Source organism: Zootoca vivipara, chromosome 17, assembly GCF_963506605.1.
Source record: "Zootoca vivipara chromosome 17, rZooViv1.1, whole genome shotgun sequence".
NCBI classification, from domain to species: Eukaryota; Metazoa; Chordata; class Lepidosauria; order Squamata; family Lacertidae; genus Zootoca; species Zootoca vivipara.
The window spans coordinates 15,590,128-15,616,515 of NC_083292.1; the positions used below are offsets into that span (position 1 = coordinate 15,590,128).

Consider the following 26,388-nt stretch of genomic DNA (forward strand, 5'->3'; position numbering starts at 1 on the left):
TCCACTTTCATGCCCCTTTCCCTCCCGCCATTACCCATGTACTTGTTAAGATTTTAAATGTAGATTTTTAATTAGTATTGGGCTGGATTTGTGTGGCTGTAGGCTACCTGAAGGGCACTTCTTGGAAGCATGAGGAGATATAACTCAATAATAAATTATTATCCAAGGCATTTGCTAGACCTGTTCTACAGAATCAGCTACCTCTTTGCTAAACCTGCCCTGCTCTTTAAGCAGAGGTCCAGTGACAATGCCTGGCATGCTGCAGGGGCAGGTTTCAGCAACAACAACCACTGTCCATCATCTCAGAACTGAACAAGGGAAGCCAGAGTCTGTTAGAAAGCTACACACAGCTCCTAAGTGGCCTTGCTCTCATCAAGTCCAGCATCTGCCTGGACACACAACACACACCTGCCCAGTGTTTAGGGAAGGAGGAACATAGCAGTCTCAGGCCCAAGAAAGTAGCATGTCCAGCCTTACAGGTGATGAGCTAGCATCCCACTGAAAGGTCACCCAGGCAGGTTCCTAAATGAAAGGGCAAGGGGCTAGGATCAGCCTTCCCCAACTGGGTGCCCTACAGCTACAATTCCCCTCAATGGCCATGGGCGCCGTAGTCCAAAACAGCTGCAGGGCACTAGGTTGGGGAAAGGCTGAGCCAGATGACTTCCAGGTGCCCATCATGCAATGACTGCACGTCTATCATGTGATGACTGCAGGCGAAAATGAATCACAGGTAGAATCTGGTCCTTGACTCAAAACACAACATGCCTGTTAACACTGGGGGAAGGGAGCAGGTCAGCAGCAGAGCACCTGCTTGGCATGCAGGTGCCCCATGGATCACACAAGCCATGCCACACTCTCTAACACCTCAAAGGCAGCACAAGGACACCTGAGCAGCCCATTAAATCAGGAGGCAAAAGGATGGAGGGGGCTCAGGTGTACCCTGCTCCCCTGTCATTCTGAGCAATACAACAGAACCCCCCAACCAGCTAAAGAGGCAGGATCCACTGGTCCAAGGGCCACTTGAGTTGGACACCCACCTCCTCCACTGCCGCCACCCTAACACCTGCATTCTAGAGCCAAGGATCTTTGGGGCAACCCAACATCCTGGCACCTCCCTCCCCCCCAAGAGATAAAGGACCACGTGAAGCCCCCAGATGGAGAGTTCCCAGCTTCCATAAAAGGAGACTCAGGATGGCACCATCTGACCCAACCAAGGGCAGGCAGCAGAGGAGAAGGCCCAACCTGAGGACCTCACCTGAGTGGGCCGGGCCAGGCATCACAAAGCTGTGCAAAGTGGGAGGTAAGAAACTCCCCCAACCCAGCCAGGCACAGAGTCAAGAGGATGCTATATGGCTAAATCATCACCACCACCACCACCTTCTAAAAGGACCATCAGAAAACAAAAGGGACCCCTCCACACACCATTATCAGGAATTTCAACACTGCTGCATGCTATAGAAAGGGGGGACATCCCTTCCCCCTTGAAGAACAAGGACACAAACGGAGATTCCCACCCACCTGCCTCTCCCAGGTGGTAGCAGCTGTCGAGGGAGGCTCTGCCGGCGGGCAGGTCGCCGTCGCTGGGCCAGATCTGCCCGCTCTTGCGGACGCCCACGATGGTGGCCTCGGAGACAACGACCTGCTGCTGCTGCCGGTGCCGCTTCTGGGACTGGGGCGTCGGGGGGCTGCTGCTGCTGTCGAAGGACTGCTGGGAGTTCTGGGAGGGCGAGCGGCTCTTGTCGCGGCCGTAGAGGCGGCAGGCGGTGGGGCTGGGCGAGACGTGGCTGGACTGGCCCGACGAGAAGTCCTCCTCGCTCGACGTGAGGTTCTCGTTGGAGCTGCAGTCGGGCGTGTAGCCGCCGCCGATGTCGTCGAAGCTGCGCGGCGAGTAGGAGCGGCGCGGCCAGGTCAGGGGCTTCTCCGGCTCCACGGCGGCGCCCGAGTGGCCGCGCAGGAACGGGGTCGGCGGGGCGCCTTTGCCCCCGGGCTCCCCGGCGCCTTCGCCCCCTGCCGCCGCCGCCATCATCATCATCATCATGCCCCCGACGTAGACGCTCTGGTAGGGCTGGAAGTCCGAGGGGGCGGCCTGCCAGGCGGAGGACGAGCGGGCAGCGCCGTTGCCGTCCAGCAGGTTGTCCTTGAGGAAGCGGGCGTTGAGCTCCGCGTCCTCGTAGTCGCCGTCGCCGAAGCAGGCCTCGGTCGAGCGGCCGCGCAGCCCTGGCAAGAGCTTCTTACGTGCCTCCAGCTGCATGGCTTGGCTGCCCAGCGAGCTGATCCGGTCCGAGACCTCCTTGTCGTTCACCTTCACCAGGCCCTTCTCGTGGTGGTACTCCAGGTTCACGTAGAAGGGCTTCTCCGACGAGCAGGGCGGCGCTGACAACGGCTCCTTCCCATCCGCCGCTGCCGTCGTCAACGACTTCTTCAGCCCCCGCTCGAAGTTACAGCGCAGCGCCGCCACGTTGCTGGCCGCGCCGCCCCCTCCGCGCTCCCGGCTGCCCACCGGCTCAAAGACGCACGCCTCCTTCTCCGAGGAGACGCTCAGAAGGCGCTGGCGACGGCTACTGCTACTGTTCCCGCCGCTGGGAGCCGCCCGGGCCCTGGACGGGGAGCCCCCTTCCGCCGCCGCCTCGCCGTTGCCGTCGGGCTGCTGCGTCGTGCTGTCCGCCTCGGAGCCGTCGCTGTGCGCCGCCGAGAGCTTGCGGAGGGCAGGCGGGCGCGGACGGTGGTGGTGGTGGGGTTTGCCGCTTGGCGGCGGCGGCCTGGCCTGGCCGGTCGTTTGCGCCCCGACGTCGTCGGCCGCGGCCGTCCCCTCGTCTTCGTCGTCGTCGTCTATGCCGGCTCGGGCGGGTCTCGCGAAGCCCCAGCGCTGCCGGTCGTAGCTCTTCTTCTCCTTGGCCAGCAGCGTCTGCAGGTAGATCATGCGGAAGCGCTCCTTGTTCACCTCCAGCTCCAGGCGGCGGATGGACGCCTTGCAGCGCTCCAGCTCCGCCTCGATGTCGCCCACCGAGCGCAGCGCCATCTGGGGAGGCTCCGAGTCGGCGAACTGCGCGCGCCACGCCTCAGCGAAGCCCACCGGGTCCACCATCGTGGCGGCGGCGGCGGCGGCGGCGGACCGAGGGCCGGTCAGGGCGGCAGTGGCGCGCCCGGGCGGCGGAACAGGAGACGGCGGCGGGGGGCGCTCATCCCCCGGCGGAGGAGGCAGAGTGTCCGCGGAGGCGGCGGCAGCAGCGCTTCAGCCCGGGGCGCCCCGGCCGCGCTGCCCATGAGGAGCCGCCGCCGCCGCCCCCTCGGCGAGAGCGGGCGGGCAAGAACAAAGGCGCGAGCCGAGGCGGAGGCGAGCGCGGCCGGCAGCCTGCCTAACGAGCCCGGGCGGCGGGCTCCTCTCCTCTCCTCACCGCCTGCCTGCTCGCTTCCTCCTTGGCCTCGGCAGGGCCCGAGCCTTAGCCCATTCTGCGGCGGCGGCGGCGGCTACTGATCCAGGCAGGCTCAGGCGGGGTCGGGCTGCAGCTCTCCTGGCGGCTCCGCGTCGCGGCTGCCCATCGCCGGCTGGCCCAGCTCGCGCTCGGGATGGCAGCCGCAGGAACGGCGAGGGCGGGGCGGGAGGCCAGGCGGGGCGGGGCGAGGGGGCGGGACCTGGAGGGGGGCGCGGCGAGGGGGCGGACGGGACGGGCTTGGCTGCGTCGCCCCGCCCAGAGCCCCGAGCACGTGCAGAGCGCCTCGCCACTGCCGCCTGCTGTGGATCCGGCAGGCTGGGCTAGGCCTGCCAAAAGGATCAGAGCCCAACCAACTTGAGGTAGGAGAGAGGACGCTTCCCCTTGGGTTATGCTGGGGGGCATAGGAGCCAACTCTTAAGGCTTTCAGTTGAATTCAAATAATGCGCGTGCACCGTGTCATGTGATCTATTATGCGGGGCTGGGCTTACCTGCCCCCCCAAAAGGTGGCACCCCTGCTGGGTAGGGGGCTTCCTGTTGTGAGAATGGAGCTGCGGAATAGCCTGACTGCTGGCCAGTCCAGGGCAGCATCCTGTTCTCTCAGTGGGCAGCCAAATGCCCCAATGGAAATTCCACAATGAGGATCCTCGTTCCCATAAGAGCCAACTCCTAGGGGCCGAGGTCCCTTCGCCAGCCCCCCAATAAAATATTTGAGGGGGAGAGCTCCCCCTCCAGTTGATGGGCGTTGCCATTCAAATGAGGTGTGTGCCACAAATTGTGATTGATTATGCAGGGCAGGGCTTACCTTAGCCTCCCCCAATATTTTCCTCAAGTTGGTACCCCTGCCCCATAGGCGCCAACTGCTTCAGCCCCTCCAATAAAATATTTGAGGGGGCCATCCTTCCCCAAGTTGAGGGGGATTCCCATTCAAATGTTGTGTGCGCGCGTGCCACATTATGTGATTGTGTGGGACAGGGTTTAACTGCCCCCCCCCCAATATTTTATTCAAGTTTGCACTCCCATTAGCCTTCCCTCTCTCTCCATGAATTTGCCTAATCCTCTTTTTAAGCCATCCAAGTTTGTGGTCATCACTGCCTCCTGCAGTTTCATAGTTTTAACTGTACGCTGTGGGAAGAAATACTTTCTTTTAACTGCCCTGGTTGGCAAAGAGGGCCTTAGGTCTGATGAAGATCCAGGCCTCTTACTTATGTGCTTAGAAGCTTGTTAAGAGTCCCTCTCCCGCCATCATATGGAGTTGAAGATCTTTTTGGCTGCAGCTGTTCCAAAGGATGGGATGACACTGCTTATTTATTTGTTCTCAACCGAGAACCTTTCTCCTCTGCTCTCCTGACACCTAGGCAAAGGGTGGAGCAGAGCCCCCCCCTTCCCCTTGGCATCACCTGGGCAGCCTACCTTGAGCCATTCCAGTGTCTGCAGAGAGCGGGATGCCTTTCAGTTGCTCAGCCCCAGCCATGTGGCCCTCCTCTCCCAGAAACCCAGAGAGGCATCCTGACTAAAATAAACAGGCTTCAAATGAAAGCGAGTTGTTATTATTATGCCCATCTGTGTGGGAGGTTGGCCTGTAGGAGCTGCCAGGCAATTAACTGGCGTTTGGGAAGGGCTTTGGGACCCATAGATGGAGAGTGTTGGTGCTGCTCGCTCCAAAGCATTAAGCCTGCTCCATTTTTAATGCTGCTCAATAATCCATCAAACCTCTTAACTACTTTTGCTTCTAGCATATCAGGACAAATTATGACAGCTTCCCTCCTCCTCCACTTGGGAAAATGGTTTGGTAGCGTTCAGATTATTCCTCCACTTAACACAGAATAATCCCTGCCACACAAGATGGTTCAAAGCGGGGTTGGGGTGGAGAGTCAGTAATAATAATAATAATTTATTATTTATACCCCGCCCATCTGGCTGGGTTTCCCCAGCCCCATGTTTGCAGGGTTGCAATCCTAAAGTGCATTACTTATGAATCAAAATAAAAATAAAAAATCCTTCCAGTCGCACCTTAGAGACCAGCTAAGTTTGTCATAGGTATGAGCTTTCGTGTGCATGCACACTTCTCGAAAGCTCATACCTATGACAAACTTAGTTGGTCTCTAAGGTGCTACTGGAAGGATTCTTTATTTTTATTTTGACTGCGTCAGACCAACACGGCTACCTACCTGTAACTCATACTTATGAATCCACTGAGTTCCCAGGCAGTCTTCCAAATAAACACATATAGGATTGCAGCTTGATTTCAGGAGGCATTTTTCTTGCCATCTTTGGACCGGATAATACATTTCTCTCTTCCCTCTGCCTCCTTTTGCCTCTATTTTAGCTGCACCAGACCAGCACAACTACCCCTTTGGAAATGCTTTAGGACATTTTTTGTGACGGTTGCTTTTTTATGCCATTATGGTTTTAACTGTTTATTTGTTTTTGTTAATATTTATATATATATCACAATCTTGAAGTACTTAAAAGTTTAAAATACATTATAGGGCAAGTTCAGCCGGATGGGTGGGTTATAAATAATAAATTTATTGTTATTGTTATTACAGAAAGCAAAACAAAAACAAAAACCCTAGCATCGCCCATTTAAATGTGCACCCAATTAAAATGGTGGGGAGATGTAGGATTCCCTTCTTTCTTCAAAGAGCTTTCCGAAAGGAGCTCAGCACCGCAGATCACCCTCGAGTCAACAAATGAGCTGGGAGGGGATTCAGCATTAAGGCCTCTTATATGCCCTGTAGACCAGAGGCCACACTCTGCATTAATCTACCCTGGAGCATATGCTGTAGAAGTTAATGCTGGGTTTATCCACTTCTTTCCCCCTTGAAGAAGCCAGGCTCAGGATTCCTGATAGGTGGAGGTCAGCAGTGACAGGTGGGCTTCACTTGAGGCACCATTAAGGCTACATATTCATGCTGGCTGCGGGGCAGATGGAGGGTAAGCTGCCCCATTGAGCCCTGTGGCCCTTGCTTCTTCCTAAAGATGCACAGGGTGGGAGATTTGCGCTCCTTCAGATCTGCCTCCCACGATTGGGCAGTTCTCCTGAGCAAGGAGATGCTATCTCACACCGCTCTCCTTCATTTCAAAGGGGCTGCCTTTTTCCACTGAGATCAGTCCACCTCCCAGTCTGCTCTTCCCATTATTCGGCTTCTTCTCAATGGCACTTGCTCAGGAGAACTTTCTCCCACGTGTTAATGAGCAGAGCATACCAAATGTTTTGGAATGACCATAAGCATGTAAGAGTCAGCATTCTGCACAAATCCCATGCCCCTTTCCTAGATCTTTTATAATGAGCATCGCTTATGAGAGTTTTCTGACAAAGCAGCCTATATATTATTATTTTCTAAATAAAATGGCCCATTGAAAGAACTCGGACCACTTTGTTGGGGTCATCTGAGGTTCAAGACGCACATTGGACAAAAGATTCCTGCACTGCAGGGGGTTGGACTAGATGGCCCCCATGGTCCTGTCCAATTCTATGATTCTAAAGTCTCTGCAGGCAGCCTTGTCTTCAAGAGCTCCCGAGCAAGCCTGACGACCACACAAGCCCTTTCATGTTCCCACAATGAGCCTAAAGCCCTTGCTGTATCTCTGAAGAGGCCATGCAAGCGGCCAGGCATTTTTGCCACTCCCTCCTGTGGGCAAAATAGCTGGGTCCCCTCACACATATACCTTGGCCAGAAAGCTATTGTGAGCCCCATTTTTACAAAGGGCGCCTTCCATTTTTCTTAGCATTCCTTTTCCAAAGGCAGGCCTCCTAATGCAGAGCACTCCAGACATTTCCTAATGGACACATGCACCATTTGTTCACATAATATGCCCCTGAGCATCTTGCTCCTCCACCTAAGCCTCTCAGAATAATTTCCTCTGGGAGGCATCAGGTGAACAGGAGAGGAGGGACTTGCCTGCCTGCCTGCCAGCTAGCAGGCCTCAGTGCAAAAGCAAGGAGTCCTCCAATATTTACCTTGCTGCTAACAACTTCCGTGCCCCTGACAGCTTCTGCCAGATGAGCAAACAGAATGTGCATCTTGCAGAACCCTTCCCTTATAAAACAAATAAATTAGCCAAACTGAGAAATTAGAATCGGATCAAGAAATTACAGTCGTACCTTGGATCTCGAACGCCCTGGAACACGGGGCATTTTGGCTCTCGAATGCCGCAAACCCAGAAGTGATTGTTCTGGTTTTTTAATGTTCTTTTGAAACCCAAATGTCTAATGGGGCTTCCGTGGCTTCTGATTGGCTGCAGAAGCTTCCTGCAGCCAACCAGAAGCCGCGATTTGGTTTTCAAACATTTTGGAAGTTGAACGGACTTCCGGAACGGATTCCGTTTGACTTCCAAGGTACGGCTGTACAAGCAAATGGAAGGGGGTGGGAGGGAAGCAGCTTTCATCCAGCCTTGGAACATCCTGACTAAGCTATCTGTCAACAGTAATGTCACGCAAGGTTTGTGTGTGTGTGTGCTTGAGTGTGTGAAAATGATTGATCGTGATACCCACACACCCTAAAGCCAGGCCTTCATGTACCTGTCACAAATAGGAGAGGTCAAGGTGGTTTCTTGTCCTGTTGCTAAAATGAAGAGCTGTGCCCTTTCTGCTGATCACCCTCTTCTATTTCTCTAACAGAAGGATGCAGAGGAGAACCCTGTATGCGGCCAAGGAATGCACAGTTCAAAAGGCACACACACACACAAAAAAAATGTGCCTGATCTTATCAGGACATGAATAATTGGTTTTCTAGAGAAGACCCAAGTGTGTGAATCTGGCCTAGCATCCTGCTCCCAACGGTGGCTTTTTGTATTTTGTTTGATCTTTCAAAGGTAATGTTTGTTTGCAAAATGCATGATGCTGGCACGTTGGGACAGAATCCACAGTGCCACATCAGTCCTTGGGACTCAGCCGTGCATCATAATCACAGGTGCTCGTACCTGTGATGACTCCCTCCCCTTTCGGCTCCGCCGCTCGGCTGAGTGTGCCGCCCCACCAAAAGTCAAAACGCAACTCAAAAGCGTCATAGGAAGCCTATTTCTGAGGGGGGAAGAGCTACACTGAATGTTATAACGTCGCAGGAAATAGCACAGCCTCGGGTGGAAAGAGCCCTCGCTGCCTCCTACATGTTCCAAAAGGAACAGTTACTGTCTTTGGCAATCAAAGGAACATGAATGGTGGCATCATAAGGCATGGGGGGAGGGAATCTGAGCGGCTTCCAGGGGGATGCCAGACCCTGAGAGAGCCTGAGAACAGAAGGGGAAGCCAAAGCCTAAGGTTCTTGATACCCCTGCTCTGACTCCACACCAGAGGAAGGAAGAGAGCTTGGTAACTGGGCAGTTCATTTCCCTGGCTTGCTTTGAATTCTGGAAAGTTCCCCCTATCCCTTCCACCTGTTTTGGCCCGAGACAGGGAGCCACAGTAATCCCCAAGTGGTGCCCTTGACAATTTCCTATGGGAGTGAAAGCAATCAACTCAGTTCAGAAAGGAAAGGAGGTACCTTCCTCCCTCAGGGACCATATCTAAGCTTGCGTACACACTCTGCATCACTCCCACTTCTGGTTTGGGAAGTGGAGTGTACACACCACAATTCAGATCTATCCTATTGTTTCTGATGAAATACTGTGCTTTGGTGTTTCCCCAGAAACTAGCTTTGATCCATATTGAAAAGGGGGGATGACGACAACCCCGCCTTAGCTGTGCTTTTAAGCCTATAATGTGTACACAGCCTTTGTGCCTTTTGACAGCTTCAGCTCTCGTTGGATTCAGGGGGCCAAGCAGTTTTCTGGCCACCACGGAGGAGACATGCCACATTTACACTAACAAAACGTCTGTGGCACCCAGTGCCCGCCCAGAGACTGGGGAAGGTGCCAGAAAGATTAAAAGCACCAGAGAAATGACGGACTCGCACATCAGCATCCAATCTGGCTGGAACACACACACCAAACTAGCCAAGAGGCACATTATGGGCTTTAAGCAGCTCTCCCCTTTCTCCTGGGGTGGTGGGATGTTTTAACATAAATTGTTCTGGCTTCCAAAGTATCAGTCTTCAGAGGACATCAGAAAGCATGTTTAATTCCACAACTGACATGAAAATAAAGACCAGTTTTATACAACTGCAGCTGCTAATATCTAAGGCAGTTAGAGAAGTGGGATCATTCCACACCTCGGAGCAATGCAGAGGACTCAGGAGGCAACCTACCATCCAATACTGGCTAAGATGGAATGATGATGCTCATTCCTTAACCACCATCTGAGAAGGACCACAGGACTATGTGCTTTTTCTTCCTTCATTCCCTCACCCCTCAGATTCTACAGATTCCTCCTGCTGCTCTTAACCGTGATTAAGTCAGCACTACGATTAACCACAGTGATCACGAACTAGAGAAATTCAACTTGAGAAGGATGCAAAGCTGCCAGGACTACAACTCTCAGGAGCACCAGCTGGTAGAGGCTGTTTTGGGACTACATTTCCCTCCAGCCACAGTCAAGGTCCAAGGCATCTAGGGAAGACTGACTTGCTCCCTAGCTGGGCTAGAAGGAGTTTTAGCCCCCAACACCTGGAGGGCGCCAGGCCTAACTGAATTCACAGAGAGACACCAAATCTGAGCTTCCTTCACATCTGCAGCCTCTCTCACAGGGCAGGTCCATCGTGTGCTCTCCACTCCCAAGGTCTGCCGTTTCCACAGAAACAGGCTTTGCAAGTTTGGAACAGGATGGGTTTCCTGGAGAGGGAAAGAGAGAAAGAGAAAGACAGATTGTGCTGATAACAAACACACCCTCCTGGAAAAGGCAGATCATTTCCCATAACGTGAGCTCAGAAAATAGAATTTTTCCAAACAGAGGAGAGAGGCTGTCCGTTCCCCTGACGGCAGATCAAAGCGAAGTGGGCTTTGGCCGGGGGGGGGGCCTGCACCGCTGCTTCCCTGCCCCCCCCCTTCCTGCTGCTGGTTCAAAGATTCAGCTGCTTTCCTGAAGTGCTACTTGGGGAATCCTCCAAGATGCCAGGAACTTGTTATACCCACAGCTGGCTACTAGCAACAACTTGGGCTGGCTTGTGGGTTGGCTTCCAAAGTCTCCGGCGAGTCCCCTTCTATTTCTGCAACAAGGGAACAAAGAAATGGCCAAATCAATCCTTTCGGAACATCACTTTCCAGAAATGGTTAACAAGCATTTCTGTTCATCCTAGACTTCATAAACATTTGCACGGTGCAAGATGGGCAGGCAAGCTTCCTGTGCTTGTCGGCATGAAGGCTGGAGTCCTACTGGCCTCCCTTCCCCAACCTGGTGCCCTCCAGAGGTTTGGGACTGCAGGTCCTATCAGTCCTAGTCAACATGAGCACTGTGGAGGAGAGGGGCTGCTATATGCATTTATATTATTTATTCATAAGAAGATTATATACCACTTAAGATAGAATCAGTTTACCCAAGGGAAGGTGTGCCACATCACAGAACACAGAGAAGTAGGAAAGGAGGCCCCCAGATACCAGAAAGACCACCTATAACCTATTTCAGTGATGGCGAACCTATGACACGCGTGTCAGACGTGACACGCAGAGCCCTCACTGCTGGCACGCGCCCCATCGACCCATTTGCTCTGTTGTTGTTGGTTCCCCCCATTTGTTCTCCCGCTCCTCCTACAGCTTGTCTCCGCTAGAGCTTGTCTCCGCTGTTAAAACCCGGATCCTTTTTTGTTGTTGTTGTTGCTGGTAGCCAGATTGGTTTTTAACCCATTCTGTGCTGCTTTTGGGGGGCTTTGGCAGACTATGTTGGTGCTGCGTGTTAGTTCCAGCGAAGGTATTATTCGTCATTTATTTCTGTTCTCTTCCCCCCCCCAAAAAAAAGCAAAGGAACTTTTGCACCCCCCCAAAAAAACCTCCAAAACTTTGGTCAGCAGCTCCCCCCAACAAGCTCAACAACTCTGGGCACTTTGTGATAAATAAGGGTTTTTTGGTTTGGTTTGGTTAAATAATTAGTTTTGGGTTTATTAAATACAGTTATATATTACAATTATACATTTTTGTTATTTAAACTATAAATATCACAAAATTATGGGTTTTTTCTCGAAGTGACACACCACCCGAGTTATGCTCGGTTTTTTGGCTAATTTTGACACACCAAGCTCAAAAGGTTGCCCATCACTGACCTATTTCATACTTTGAAGATGAATGTGAACATCTTGAATTGGGCCTGGGAACAGAACAGAAACTAGTGCAGCCAGTTTTAAAACAGGGATTAGGCAAGTCCTAAGTGGAACCCTGGTCAGTCATTTTGCTACTGCACTTTCAGGCCTGCTGAAGTCCCCAAGTGGTCCTGCGATTCTGGCGCAGATGGGAGTCGTAGCCCAAAACGGTTGGAGAGCAACCGACCAGCAAAGACTTTTCTAAGCAGAAGGAAAAGCTATCTGGCCCCACCACTTATCCTCATCCCTTGAAAATGTTTTGTTTTTAATGAAACAAAGACAATTCAGTTCAACCTACTGATGAGGTTTCCCGCACCAATTTGGGCCATTCGGCTGTTGCTCTTCTCCAGCTCCATCAGCATCGATTTTTCAAAGGCCAAGGCAGCAACTCGAGAAAAAAAACCCTTGACGTTTTCCCCTGGTGAAATAAAGAGGTTGGGGAGGTGGAGGGGAAGCTATACCCTTTTGTGGGGCAGTGTTTCCCAAACTTGGGTCTCCAGCTGTTTTTGGACTACAGTTCCCATCATCCCTGACCACTGGTCTTGCTAGCTAGGGGTGATGGGAGTTGTAGTCCATCAAAATCCAGAGGGTCATGGGTTAGCCACTCCCGTTTTAAATACAGGGTGGTACTATAGGCAGCTGCTATAAACAAAAGAATGGCTCCTGTCTCTTCCAACATCCCTACTCACCCAACCCTCCCAAAAAATTTTTTTGGGGGGCGCTCAAGGAACTAGCTTTGGCATCTTGACATGAGGCTGTGTGGAGTTCCAGAGCAGAAGGGCGCATTTCACAAGGATCAAACTCTGCACCCAAGCAGAGCATCACTATGAAAGACACTGTCCCACTTAAGTCCCTGGGCAAGCTGGCAGCTTGACTCCTTGAAGGAGACCAGCTGGCATGCCCACCCCGTCAGCCCTGCAGCACTGGCACTCCCAAACACTTCAATAGGCTCAACTCACCTGTCTTGGCTGAAACGGACCAATATTCTGCCTGCATTTCATTGGCCAGGTGGATGGCGTCCTGTTCCGTCCGCTCACAGGCAGCGTCGGACTGAAAAAGAAAGGTACCACAACCAAGGAACAGCGATCTCTATATTGCACTGCAAATGGGTAAACTTCCTCCTCACCCCCAAAACACAAATATGACCTACCTAACAGCGGTTTTTCCTTCTTAAGAACAGAGAGGGATTTGCTTCTGCAAAATGTGGCTATGAGTTGGCTTTGGAAAGAGATTAGACCAGCTTTTCCCAACTAGGTATGGGCAAGTCTGTCAATTCCAACTTCCCTCACCTTTTCAGCCCCCCATGCCCCACCCAATTCAGTTTGTTGCATTTCCACATTAGCTTGTCGCCCTCCCCCCCAGCAAGTCCTTGCAAAAATTCTTAAGTGTTTTAGGGCACATTTTCCCTGTATACAGTTTCGCCTGATAAACACAGATGCTTACAAGTCATTTCCACTATGCCTTTTTATACACTTTGGGGGGGCTGGTGAACTGTATAGGAACATTTGGAGAAGGGCAAATTTCTAAAGATAAAAGCTGAGTTTTCCTTCAATTTTTTTTTAAAGGAAGTGTGAATGAGATGAGATTTGCATTTAGAAGTGAACCACATTGGATTCCTGTCCCCATCTCTCTCTCGCTAACCAGGTGCCCTCCAGATGTTTTGGTTGGCAACTTCCACCAGCCTCAGCATCGTCCAGCCATGTGGGCTTTGTGGGGCTGATGGAAGCTGCCGTCCAAAACATTTGGAGGGCACCAGGTTGACAAAGGCTGAATTAGACCAATGCATTGAAGAATTAGTCTGCCAAACAAGCTGTAAAAGACTGTGCCACCTTTTAAGCTCTGCCTGCTGGCACTTAAGAGCAGCTGACCATACGTGGTTGGATACATAAGATAAGAACCTGTACAGGAAAAGAAAATTTTGCTTCCTTCTACCTGGGCAATTATTATATTCTTACTTCACAGTGTATGGAAAATGTAACACATGAACTTGCCCTTACAGTTGAACCCCAAAGGGGAAAAAATAGCATTTATGGTTGTGTTCTGCTGATTTAATTTTTCTATGGTATCTGCTCTCTGTTATTTGGAAAATACAAACTATGTCCTTCTCCTACATTTTGTAATTTTAACTATATTTTTTTCTTGTTTGTTTGCTTTAACCTTTGATTTCACATTGATAAATATCTTTATCTGCAATGCACTTACCACTAAATCTTTTTTTGTTCCAACGAGAAAGATGAAGCTGGAGCCTGGTTCATTCTCCCTCAATGCATCCTCCAGCCACTGCCTGAAAAATGAGGAGGAGGACAGAGAAAATGTCTGAAGGATTTAGAATGCACAAGATGGCTTAGTTTCATGTAAATGCTTTTAATGTTTGATGTTTTATTATGCTTTTATATGTACTGGAAGCTGCCCAGATGTGGCTGTGGCAACACAGCCAGATGGGTAGGGTATAAATGACAAGATGCTGATGCTGCACAAGGCAGTTTGCGTAGGATGAAAAATGACAAGGGATCAGCCCAGTGTGGAGTGTTCTGGAGGGAATGGGAGCTGCATACACAGAATCCTGGGAACCATAGTTTACCCCTCACAGAGCTACAATTCACAGTACTGTACCCTTAAACCAGTGACGGCCAAACTTGGCCCTTTGGCTGTTTTGGGACTACAATTCCCATCATCCCTGACAACTGGTCCTGTTAGCTAGAGGCGATGGGAGTTGTAGTCCAAAAACAGCTGGAGGGCCAAGTTTGGCCATCACTGCCTTAAACAAACTACAGTTTCCATAATTTTGTGAGGAAGGAGAATGGGCATTAAATGTGTTTTAAAGGAATGGTGCATGCGAAGCCTCCATTAGCCAGAAGAGGAAGAAATACAATGTTGATGGAGGTGGGGAGCCCCACAAAGTTCTGCTCTCATCAGCAGTCCTTTGGGCCAACTGCACATGGCAGTTTTAATACTCTTTTCAGAGCTGAAAAGATGAATAAATAAGCAACTTACGATATCGACATGCTAGATAGAAGGATTTATCAGCCATTTCTCAAGCGGGAAGCCAGCATTGCTTGCTCGTAACTGACCACCTGATATTGTTCTCCGTGTTAGGATTGGTCCTTGAATAAACAGGTGAGCAAGAGCCTAGGTTGGCCTTTGGACTACAACTCCCATCAGACCCTTGGCTGTGCTAGCTGAGGCTGATCGGAGTTGTAGTCCAAAACATGTGAAGGGGATATGGTTGGGGGAGGCCAGCCTCATCTCCCGCACAATTCCCCCACCCTGAGCAAACTCCCGTGACATACGCTCCATTGTCCACCAGCCACATGTTGGCCGATTTCATTCATCCTGAAACAGACCCCCTGATCTTGGGTGTGATTGTGTGGTATATGAAAGTACTGTACAGAAAGTGATCCATTGAAGGAAAGCAGTAATGAGAGGAACTGGGGATTAGCATGATGAGAACAGGAGGAAGGGGCAGAGGGGAGAGGAAATGGAAACCAGAGAAAGAGGAACACACACCATATGTTCTTTCCTCTTGAGAAAAAAACAATCTCTCTTCCTCTGCCAGTCCCCTTGGAGCGATGCCTCGTGTCTGGCCCACTAAAGTGGGTGAGCAACTCAGCCATCCTTACCAAGTGCAGACCGAAAACCCTGGAGGGAAGCCGGGCACGGAGGCCCCCGTGGGACAGATAAATGGTGCCAACACCAGGAAAATATAAACACCTCCAGGGAATATGTCAAAGGCTAAACAGAAACAAGACAGCAGCAAGGAGAGAGAGAGCGCATAGGGAAACACTCTGCCACCCATTTCACATGAAAGAGCAGTGATTTCTGTGTCGCAAGGCAATGAGCTCATAAGAACCTCATTCTTTCAGCAAGCGCGACTGAAACCTCAATACCAACCCTCTCTACTTATCGGGGTGGGAAACCAGCGGCCAGTGGTGGTGGGAAGGGGCTGGCAAGGGCAGAAGGCAGAGAGACTGAACAGGAAGTGGAACCAGAGCCAACTCATTTTGGGTTTCTCCCTATCCACCTCCTTCCTGCTCACGCCCACTGACAGGCCCACCCTGCTTAAGCCTCTCTAATCCCCCCATTCTTCGGGAAAGTTTTTGCAAGAAAGAATGGCAAGGACTTACTTGGTGTGATCCAAAGTCTGGATGTCGGCCAAATCAAAGACTGTTATAATCACTGCAACGAAACCAAGAGATGATTAGGAGACATTCTAGGTCCAGAAGACGGGAGAAAGGAGTAGTTTTAGTTCTGACTCAGCAGACACGCAGAAGGAAAGAGGCCGGGAACAAAGGGTTGGCTTAAAATGCAACCGAGTTGTTCTTTTCCTCAAAGCCATATTTTTTTTTGGGGGGGGGGAATGCTTCAAAATGCAGCATTTCATCAGAAATGACAGGATAGCTATGGATTGGGGCGAAGTCATGTCTACACGGCTCCCCAAACCAGCGACGGCAATGCCCTGGAGGCAGAGTAAATGGGAGAATGTCTGCAGCCCCCAAGTGTCAGCTTTTGCCCTGCTAGCAAGGAAGCAAAAAGCTTTTGACTCACCTTCTGCTCCTCTGTAGTAGGCAGATGCAATGCACTTGAACTTCTCCTGGCCGGCTGTATCCCATCTGGGCAAGAGTGGAATAAGGAAAGTTTGATCAGTCGTGGTGAGCGAGGGCCTGAGCAAGCCCAGGGCTTTGGGGTACAAGCTGAAGAAGATTGTGATGCCTGAGACAATGCCATCTGGAAGATGCCTTTTTTTCTTTTTAATCACACTTCCATCCTGGCCACTGGCCTTGCTGGCTACTGGGGGGAGTTGGAGCCCAGCCAACAGCTGAAAGACCCCCACAGATCCCCCTGCCCCTTGGTTTACAACCAGTAAAAAGTCTGTTTCTCAAAATGAATAGCAGCAGCTCGGCCTTTATTGGTCCCCAGAATGAAAGCTGACAGTAAGAGCTGTTCCAACAGTGGAATGGACTTTTAAAAACTTCACTGGAGTTTTTAAAACAGAGGTTGAATGGGCATCTGTCATGGATGCTTTAGCTGAGGTTCCTGCATTGCAGGGGGTTGATCTAGATGACCCTTTGTGTTCCTTCCAACTCTATGGTTCTACGATTCTTTGATTCTGGCTGGCTCTGTTAAAACATCCCACACGTATGGTGAGCAGCGTGTTCATTTCCAACTTACATCTGAAGATTATATGGAACTCCAGCTATCTCAAAACGCTCAATTTCAAAATCCACTCCGATGGTTGCCTTGTAATCCCGGTCAAAAACATCTTTACAAAACCTGCAAGGGAAAAATGGGTAGTACCCACCTTATTGTTATTATTATTGTTGCTTATTATTATTATTATTATTATTATTATTATTATTATTATTATTGCCTGCTTTAGATTGTTTTTAATATTGTGCTTTAATTCTGTAACCTGCTCTGGGACCTTAAGGTGAAGGGCAGGAAATAAATAAAATAAATAAGGGTGTGGGAATGCTGACAGTAGGATGTTTGAAAGAAAGAGCAATGAAAAAAAGGAGAGGGAAGAAGACATGTTGGCTACCCCTGCCTTAAATCAAAAGTTTTCACATAGTGGAATATTTCTTAAATACTACTACTACTATTATTTATTCAATTTATATACCACCCTTTATCAAAGATCCCAGGGTGGTGAACAACATTAAACACACATTACAGAACATGGGCATACCCAGGATCAAAGCTAGGGGGGGCACACCAGCCATGCCCCCCACCCACCCGATTGGCTAGCTGGCAATGACGTGGCCAGGATCCCCCCAGGAGGCATGGTCAACGTGCACACCCCCCAGAGAAAAGGGGGCCATTTGCAAGGCAGCACACAGAGCCACCCGCGCTTGCACTCCTGCCTCGCCCGCTCCTTTAATGGCAGCGGTGACTAAAAAGAGGCAGCAGCAGCAAAGCTGCCTCCGTTGAAGGAGACCTGGACCTGGACCTGGGCTAACTTCAGCCCACACTCCTTCAAGTCACAGCGAGCACAGCACAGAAAGTGCTGCCCCACAATGCTCCACAGCACTTCATTTGCAAATGAAGCCGCCACCATTTCGCTTCAGCCAAGCAGGCTGAGGCGGAGCACAGCAGGCAGCGCCCCTGCCTGTCCTCTCCAGCTGCCCTGCTTCTAGGGGAGGGCAGCTGTCCCCCCCTACCCCATGCTGGGTACGCCCATGTTACAGAACATCAAGGATAAAAACATTAAAAAAGCATACTATCAGCCGGATAATAAAATAGTCATCATAATAACAGTCCTCTCCCCCACACTTTCACAGGCCATAGATTATTTGATAGCACTAGGCCTGGGTAAAGAAGAATGTTTTTGCCTGGTGCCTAAAGACATGTAATGATGGCGCCAGGTGAGCCTCTCTGGGAAGAGCATCCCACAATTGGGGAGCCACCACAGAAAAGGCTCGCTCTCTTGTACTAAATAAACTCTCTGAGAAAACCCGAGTAGCCATTGTATGCGAGAGGAAGCTGTGTGGTTAAACAATGCATCTAAGAGCGTTTCCAAGTTCTGAGCAGGAGGAACTCAAAAACAGAGACTGGTGGCTGTGTTCGTAGGCATGGGTCAGGAGGAGATGCATACAGTGGTGCCTCGCTTAACAAATGCCCTGCTTAACGAAATTTCCGCTTAACCAAAGGTTTTTTCTAGCGGAGGTTGCCTCGCTAGACGAATGCGTTTTATGAAAAATTCGTCTAGCGAATCGCGGTTTCCCATAGGAATGCATTGAAATTCAATTAATGCGTTCCTATGGGCAAAAAATTTTTTTTAAAAAATTCAATGCATTCCTATGGGATTCGCTAGACGAATTTTTCGTTATAAGAAAAGACCTGTGGAACGAATTAAATTCGTCTAGCGAGGCACCACTGTAACTGTAACCTGGGGTGTCTCCTCTGCTTGGTACCATCCTTAAGGAGCGCTTCGCAAGCACTGCTTCAAGCAGGTGGAAGCTACGACGCAAACTGGTCAGCCAGAAAAGACTTATAAACTGAGGTCAGCGGTTGCACTTTATGGCTGGAACTTTGGACAGTCTTTGACAAACACCGCGAAAACTACGTGTCAAAACAGATTTGTACCTGTTGATGAGGCTTGTTTTTCCAACATAGAGGTCTCCCACCACAACCACTTTTGATATTTTTAGCCTGAAAGACACATGTTGTTTTTTTTCACATTGCACAGCGTCATTGAAATGGAAGAACCATATCAGATTAATACTTCTATTTGGACCAATAAAAATATTACAAAGAGCACATACATGAGATACAAATAGTGCAGAGTAAAACACACAAAAATACTTAAATAATAATTATTCTACAATAACCTGAATAAATTATACAATACCCCAGATCCCTGGGATAAGTGTTTGTGTGAACCTTTCTTCAGGCTCTTGAGATCTTATTTGTGCTGCAATGTTCCTTCTAAATTGTCAACAGATTTCATATTTTTTAGATTTTAAGCTTATATAGGCATTTGACACCCCAGCAATTTTGAAACTCTTGCAAAACGTATATTCTTAAGATTACAGGTCAGTCCCAAAATACATAAGGAAACATTGCCTGTGACCGAAACTCTCCTTACGGCACAAAGCTTCATTTCTCCTTGATGCAGACTCACCCAACAGCGCCTGTGTTCTGTCGCCGACAGGCACTCCTCACCTGGGCGTGGAAGTGATCTTTGAGCTGGAGGCAGGCCTCAGGTGTGTACCACTGCAGACACACAGGAAGCAGGAGCATGAGATCAACTGGGCCAGGACTTCACCTAGCCAGTCCTCCAGGACAGCTTTGCCAGGCCCAAGGCAAAATGTATGACGGGTTCTGTTTTAAGGAACGCCTCAAGCCAGAGGTTTTCAACATTTTCAGGTCCACGGCTCCCTTGACCAGCTACATTCTTTCTGCGGGACCCCTGTGGGGCTCAGGAGCCCAGTTACATCACCCCTTGCATGCAGAGCCGGCACCTCCAGCTTTTCAAACATCTTCCGTTCCCTCACCCTCCTCTCCTCTCCCCTCTCCTTAGGAGTCCTCTGGGCAGCCACTGCTGCTGCTCTTGGTCTCTGAGCTTCCTGCCCCCCCCCCCGCCCCAAAAGAGGTGCCTCCTCACACTGCCCCACAGGGCACCCCCACCCCACCCTGGCCAGCCCCAGAGGCACTATTTGCCTGGGGAGCTTGTAGCCAGGGCTGTTGCTGTAACAAACAGCCATGCAAGCCTTTGGGAGGCGGAAACGCGAGAGGGCATCAGAGGAGGGAGGGGAGGAAAGTGGGGCAGAGGCTGGTGTTGTCTGTGGCACTCCTGACCACCATTCACGTCACGCCAGGGTGCCACGGCACACTGGTTGAAAACCACTGCCTCAGGCTGTCAGGGGACGAGCCCAGCGGACACAAGGGGACAGTTTGCCTACCTTGGGGAAGTGGGAGATGGTTCTGTCTCTGCTCACAGGTGGCGTCACATGCAGGAAGTTGGCCTTCATTGCCCAAATTCAGCGGGTGCTGACAATACAAACCAGAAAACAATATCGGGGTCATATGGGGGGACTTGCCAACAGCAAAACGCAACACCAGCACTTAACGCTTGCCTTTTTTCAGTCCTGACAAAAGTAGTTTGTGGTGGTTGTTTTTTTGTAAGGTATTCCTAGAACTGGGTACCTTTATTGCCTCTGAGGCAGGGCAGAGCTGCCACGGCTGGTAGCCAAGGATAGCCTCGTCCTCCATGAATCTGTCCAATTCTGTAATTTCCCAGTCTGGATTGTACTAAAAACTTCTTGGTGTGTCTGTTTTTCCCTGACTAGTAGTTCCATGTTTGACTGCAAGCTAAGGAAGTTAGCAGCCTGTTGGCTGGTGAGCATGGCATTTTCCTGAATAATAAAACAGCAAGGCCTTTCATGGATAAAGAATGTCGCCAGGATGTTGCCATAGTAGAGGTGAGTGGCATTCTGAGCTTACAATGGCGCAGAGAGAGGGCACAGGGGGACTCCCTTTGCTAGGGCCTCATTTCACAATGAACATGCCTTTACCCATTTGGATTATATTTTAACTCACTTTAACCATCTCCCCGGCCGCCTCGTGCCACTCCAGAGGCTCAGCTGGAAAACAACTTCAGTTAGCAAACCGTCCAACATTATGCGAGTCCCCCATCTGTCATAATGTTAATTTAAAACTTATGATCCGTCTGATTTCCAAAATGAATTTAGGAGGCTAACAAGGCAGAAAATGCCATACAATATTTAAAAGCCTATGTCATGCCCACCATTCCTAAAAAACAACAACCCCACCGGCAGTCGTAAAATATTAGGATTAGAAACCAACACCAGGAACGAAGTCTGGGCATAGCAGCATGACACCAAAACTAACCCAAGAGCATTCAGCCAAAAGTCTTTTCCAGAACAGCTATGTTTTGCAAACCTCTTCAGGAGGAGAAGAGGAGTTATTCAGCCTACAGGAGTCATGTTCCAAAGCATCTGAAGGGCACCACATTGGAGGGAACCGAGTGTCAGGGCCTGATGGCTCTCACTTGGCATTTCAGGAAAAGCCATACACTAGGGCTGGGGAATATTCAGATGTTGATGAACTCCCATCAGCCACAGCCAGCATGACCAAGGTTTGTGGATGAGGGGAGCTCAATAGCTCAGTTGGGAGAGCACAATACACTTAATCTCAGGGTTGTGGGTTCGTGCCCCATGTTAGGCAATAGATTCCTGCATTGCAAGGGGTTGGATGTGATGACCCTCATGGTCTCTTGCAACTCTATAGTTCTATGATTCTATGAATATGCGGAAGGCTTCATAGCTCAGTGGCAGAACATGTGCTTTGCATGCAGATAGTCCCAGGTTCAATCCCCACTACTGACAAGCTGGAACGTGTCCAGAAGAGGGCAACCAAAATGGTCAAAGGCCTGGAAACGATGCCTTATGAGGAACGGCTTAGGGAGCTGGGTATGTTTAGCCTGGAGAAGAGAAGGTTAAGGGGTGATATGATAGCCATGTTCAAATATATGAAAGGATGTCATATGGAGGAGGGAGAAAGATTGTTTTCTGCTGCTCCAGAGAAGCGGACACGGAGCAATGGATTCAAACTTCAAGAAAGAAGATTCCACCTAAACATTAGGAAGAACTTCCTGACAGTAAGAGCTGTTCGACAGTGGAATTTGCTACCAAGGAGTGTGGTGGAGTCTCCTTCTTTGGAGGTCTTTAAGCAGAGGCTTGACAGGCATATGTCAAGAATGCTTTGATTGTGTTTCCTGCTTGGCAGGGGGTTGGACTGGATGGCCCTTGTGGTCTCTTCCAACTCTATGATTCTATGATTCTATCTCTTGGTAGCGGTGGGACACACTCCTTGCTTGAAGTTGCTGCCAACCAGTGTTTCTGTGCACTCTGGCACTCGTCACGGTATCCCATTGCGCCAGAAGTGGTTTAGTCCTGGGACTTATGTTCACATGTGGTCGGGATGTAAATATGTACAAAATTTTTGCCAAAGGATGTTTAAGGAGGTAACAAAAATCACTGGGTCCAGAGGTAGAATTATTATCGATTTACGAGGGGGTGGAAGGTTCGCAGGCTATGAAGGACTTGTTCACAAATTTACTGACACCTGCATGAGTTGTTATAGCTAGGAAGTGGAAGGGACAAGGAGAATATAAAATGGAAGAATTGCATAAAGAGGTGTGGGACATAGCAATTAATGATAACATGTGCTATTAAGGTAAGTAAGACTAGGAATATACAGGAGAAATTATTTTAAGGAGATGTGGAAGGTATTTGTAGAATTTGTACAGAAAGGGGTCAAACCATTGCAAGAGGTGTTGAAATTTTGGGAGGTTGGATAGTTACAATGGAATGGTCTCGGGGGGTGGGGTGCACATTTTTATTTATTATTACCGTACTACTTTGTTAAAAGAAAAAAACCAAAAAAAGAAATGGTTTAGTCATGCTGGCCACATGACCCAGAAAGCTATCTGTGGGAAAACGCCAGCTCCCTCGGCCTGAAATGAGATGAGTGCCGTAGCCCATAATGAAGTTTGACTGGACTTGAACTGTCCAGGGGTCCTTTACCTTTTTTACCTTTATATGGTGTGGCATAAACAAACAAATAAAACACTTGGAGGGCACCAAGTTGGCAAAGGCAGCAAGGGGTGTGTGGTTGTGGTTGTGTAGGACCACGGGCCCCAAAAGTGGACAGCCAGTGTAAAGTCTCTCTCTCCCCCCTCCTCTCTCTCTAGCTTTCTTTTCCAGGTGTGGGGGTTCATTTGTGAATGTCAGAAAGAGCATGGTGGAGAAAGCTAATGTACAATCTCCTCTATGTGGGTTTTGCATTTCTGTTACAAACAGGTAAAAGAGGAGGGGGAGCCATTTAAGCCTTATGTGGATGGTAGGGAGGGAAATCACCCTAGTTCAGCCAGTCTGAAGCTGCAAGGTGGCCATAAACAGCTTGCAGAATCACTTGCTTTAAGCTGGCCTTTGGATAATTTGCAAAAAGCAAGGCGGTGGGGGTGGGGGGCTGATCCTACCCCACCACCACCACCTGCCCAGCAGACCAGGAGCTTCCCCCTGCCCCCCCCGGCATTTACAAAAAAGGGGCAATATTGGCAAAGAGTGAGAGGAAAAACGACTCACCATGCGAGAGCTGCTTCCAGGTCTGGAAAGGGGCTGCCGCATCACCATAGAAACCAGAGCGCCTCCCTCTCAGAAGGTGGAGTTAAATTGCAGAGAAACCAACCACCTGAGAGATCTGGCGGACCTTAAAAACCCAGCAACTGTAACACTGAGAAGAAGGGAGAAAACCTGGTTAATGAATGCCAGATGTTGACAGGGCATGCTCAACTGAGCAACGCCTCCTGCTGCTAGTATAAAGCTGGACAGCTTTTATTAAGGGGAAAAAAGAACGAACTGAATCACCAGCATTAATAAAATTGTTTTTATTCCTTCCATTTATAACCCAGCTTTTCATCCAGGGAGCTCAAGGTGGTTTACATGGTTGTCCAACTTCCCATTTCATCCTCACAACAACCCTGTGAGGTAGGTTAAGGCTGAGAGACGGTGACTGGCGCCCAGGGTCAGCCAGTGAGCTTCATGGCTGAGTGGGGGATTCGAACCCTGATCTCTCCTAGGTCTTCGCCCCAAACCCTAACCGTTACACCACAATGGCTCTGGTTTATATCCGGACAAATGTTTGCAACATCCATATTTCGTTGGAAACAAAACAAGGAGCACCATGTACACCACCTTGAGCTCCTTGGAAGAAACAATAGATGCAACGCAACGCAACCAATTAAGAGCGTTCAGCATTTCCTCAACCTGGCGCCCTGCAGTACTTTGTACTACAACTCCCATCAGCCTCAGCGAGCACAGGGCTGGTGAGAACGCCGCAGTGCTTGCTGGGGCTGATGGGAATTGTAGTGCAAATAATCTGGTAGACGCCAGTTGGAAGGAAGCTGTCTGGGTTTCCCGCAGGGGCAGCGCGGGCTGCAGAGGCTGGCATTTGAGGGCCACCATCTCTCTCCCTCCCTCTCTTTCTCTCTCGCCTGGCCTCCCCACTACGCCACATCCTGCCCAGCCGCCACTTGCGGGGATTGCGACATTTGCGCTCAGTCGGACTCCGGCGACTCCTGGTAGAGGGCTTTTTCCCGCGTGCGTAGCTTCGTATTCACAGATCTGGACGTAGGAAGCGAGGGCGTCGCGGTCGCTTAGCAACCAGAGGCCTAGGCAGGGCGGCGAATCGGCCGCTTGCGGAGCTGGCATTTCATCTCGCTTTGCTAAACTGGGTTTATCGGTCCCCCCCCTCTGTCATTTCTATATTGCGTGTGTGCACCAAGTAATATATTTTCCCCAGTTGCTATCGTTCATTTCTATGTTAAATTATTATTACTATTTTTTTAACTTTTTTAAACAAGAATTCCCACGTTTTTCATTCGTGTTTCTCTTTCAGTTGCAACAGGTGTCCCTCCCCCCACCCCCACCCCCACCCCCAAAAAGACACGTGTCCTGTTGGTGCGTGTGTCTTGGAATTGAAGCAAAGACACATAACTGCTGCTCTTGCTTTCCCTGCCTTTGCCCTTGCAGCTTTTTTTCCCTTCCCTTTTTTAGGACTGCTGTGGTACAGAAGGAACTTGGGATGGCGCTCCTGCCCCGTATCTCCTCCAAACTGCCCCCTGATATCGACCCCACGAAAGCCCCCATTGCCTATGGCAGAAGGGGTCTCCCAAAACTGAACGAGGAGCTGGAAGACCCCGACCTGCTGACCCGGCAGCGGGCGCTGATGGCCCTGTGTGATTTGGTGCACGACCCAGAGAATGTCTACGAAGCCATTAGACTCGGTAAGAGATGCCACTTTTGCCTCCCTGGTGGACTGAACATGAGAATCATAGAATTGTAGAGTTGGAAAGGAACCACCAGGGTCATCTAGTCCAATCCCTTGCAATGCAGGAATCTTTTGCCCAATTTGGAGCTTGAACCCGCAACCCGGAGATCCAAAGCCTCATGCTCTACTGATTGCACCTTGTTGGCTATTCATTTGGTAGTACACACACATGAGTGGCGCTGTGGGTTAAACCACAGAGCCTAGGGTTTGCCGATCAGAAGGCCAGCGGTTCGAATCCCTGCAACGGGGTGAGCTCCTGTTGCTCGGTCCCTGCTCCTGCCAACCTAGCAGTTCGAAAGTACGTCAAAGTGCAAGTAGATAAATAGGTACCGCTCCAGCGGGAAGGTAAACGGCGTTTCCGTGCGCTGCTCTAGTTCCCCAGAAGTGGCTTAGTCATGCTGGCCACATGACCCGGAAGCTGTATGCTGGCTCCCTCAACCAATAAAGCGAGATGAGCGCCGCAACCCCAGAGTTGTTCGCGACTGGACCTAACGGTCAGGGGTCCCTTTACCTTACTCTTATCTATATCCCACCTTTCAGGATACAAGCCCTTCCAAGGCGGAGTACAAGTAACATTCAACTTTGGGGGTGGGGGTTAAACAATCCACAATGTCAACATGTACAAAGCCATCAGGATCCTTCCCCCAAGGGCACTGGGTGATAAAAATGGCCCTATTAGAGGTCAGAATGCTGGGATAGTCAAAGTATAGCAGGCCTGGGTGGCTTCTTCATCTGCCTCCTTCCCTCCCACAGGGCAGTTCATGATACATGCTTCTGTGGAGGTGGGGAGGGATTACACAATGGCCCTAACATACAGGCTTGATCACCAATCTCTTTGGGTCTATGGGTACATTTGCAAACTGGCTAAATTGTCATGCAACCAAGCCCACACTTTAGCCTATTTTATTGGCTACAGTAGGTAGAATGCTTCTCCCATGCCTAATTTCAGAAGGGTGAATGGCAGCAATGTGGAGGGGCAGAACCTGTGGGGGACAGGACAGACCTCTGCAGGCACATGCTGGGGACCACCTGCCTTACTGCAAAGCTAGCAGCACATTGTCACAGTGCACTAGGGTTGGTCAGCAAACCGCTGGATCTTTCCAAACTTGGTTTAGTAGTCATTCAGATCAGGCCATAAAACGGTTTTCTTGAAAAGGAAAAAGGTGCAGCAGTTGTTTGGGGTTGGATCATTTATTTATTTGCAAGGGTGGGTGTTTGCTTTCCCCTTATTTAATTCAGTCCATGGAACAAGGGACCTAGTTGAGAATATCTACATTTCCAGTAGGATATCACAAAGCTACAGAGACATCCTACTGTGGGTAAATGCCGTACCAGCAAAATGTTATTTGTCTTTGCATCCTTTGTGCTAGTATGTATGGTATGGTATGTATGTGTACCATACTGCTGCAAAAAGTAGGTTCAGGATGAACACA

At 50.0% G+C, this 26,388-nt stretch overlaps 3 protein-coding genes across 5 annotated transcripts in view; 1 reads left to right on the forward strand and 2 right to left on the reverse strand.

The window, feature by feature from the left end:
* The window catches only part of BCR (BCR activator of RhoGEF and GTPase), a 104,853-nt gene extending 101,269 nt beyond the window's left edge, over positions 1–3,584 (reverse strand). Inside the window, exon 1 of the mRNA XM_035098789.2 lies at positions 1,519–3,584. Within this exon, the coding sequence (XP_034954680.2) occupies positions 1,519–3,085 (1,567 nt within the window). The 5' untranslated portion in view covers positions 3,086–3,584. The remainder of the gene's footprint in view (positions 1–1,518) is intronic.
* A 5,890-nt stretch (positions 3,585–9,474) lies between these two features.
* RAB36 (RAB36, member RAS oncogene family) lies at positions 9,475–23,327 on the reverse strand. 3 transcript variants are annotated; one of them, XM_035099065.2, is made up of 11 exons: positions 23,212–23,327; positions 20,005–20,092; positions 19,224–19,315; positions 18,686–18,751; positions 16,772–16,873; positions 16,148–16,212; positions 15,727–15,778; positions 13,805–13,886; positions 12,562–12,652; positions 11,901–12,020; positions 9,475–10,519 (listed from the first exon to the last, which is right to left on the reverse strand). In XM_035099065.2, exons 2-11 carry the CDS (start codon positions 20,071–20,073, stop codon positions 10,455–10,457), a joined length of 804 nt encoding a protein of 267 aa, XP_034954956.1. In that variant the 5' UTR covers positions 20,074–20,092; positions 23,212–23,327; the 3' UTR covers positions 9,475–10,454. The 3 variants fall into 3 exon arrangements, with proteins under 3 accessions (XP_034954956.1, XP_060125324.1, XP_060125325.1); XM_060269341.1 differs by lacking the exon at positions 23,212–23,327 and adding an exon at positions 20,642–21,512; XM_060269342.1 differs by lacking the exons at positions 11,901–12,020; positions 23,212–23,327 and having other exon boundaries at positions 20,005–20,201.
* Positions 23,328–24,572: 1,245 nt separating this feature from the next.
* RSPH14 (radial spoke head 14 homolog) overlaps positions 24,573–26,388 on the forward strand; it is a 60,011-nt gene continuing 58,195 nt past the window's right edge. Inside the window, exon 1 of the mRNA XM_035098790.2 lies at positions 24,573–24,911. Within this exon, the coding sequence (XP_034954681.2) occupies positions 24,710–24,911 (202 nt within the window). The 5' untranslated portion in view covers positions 24,573–24,709. The remainder of the gene's footprint in view (positions 24,912–26,388) is intronic.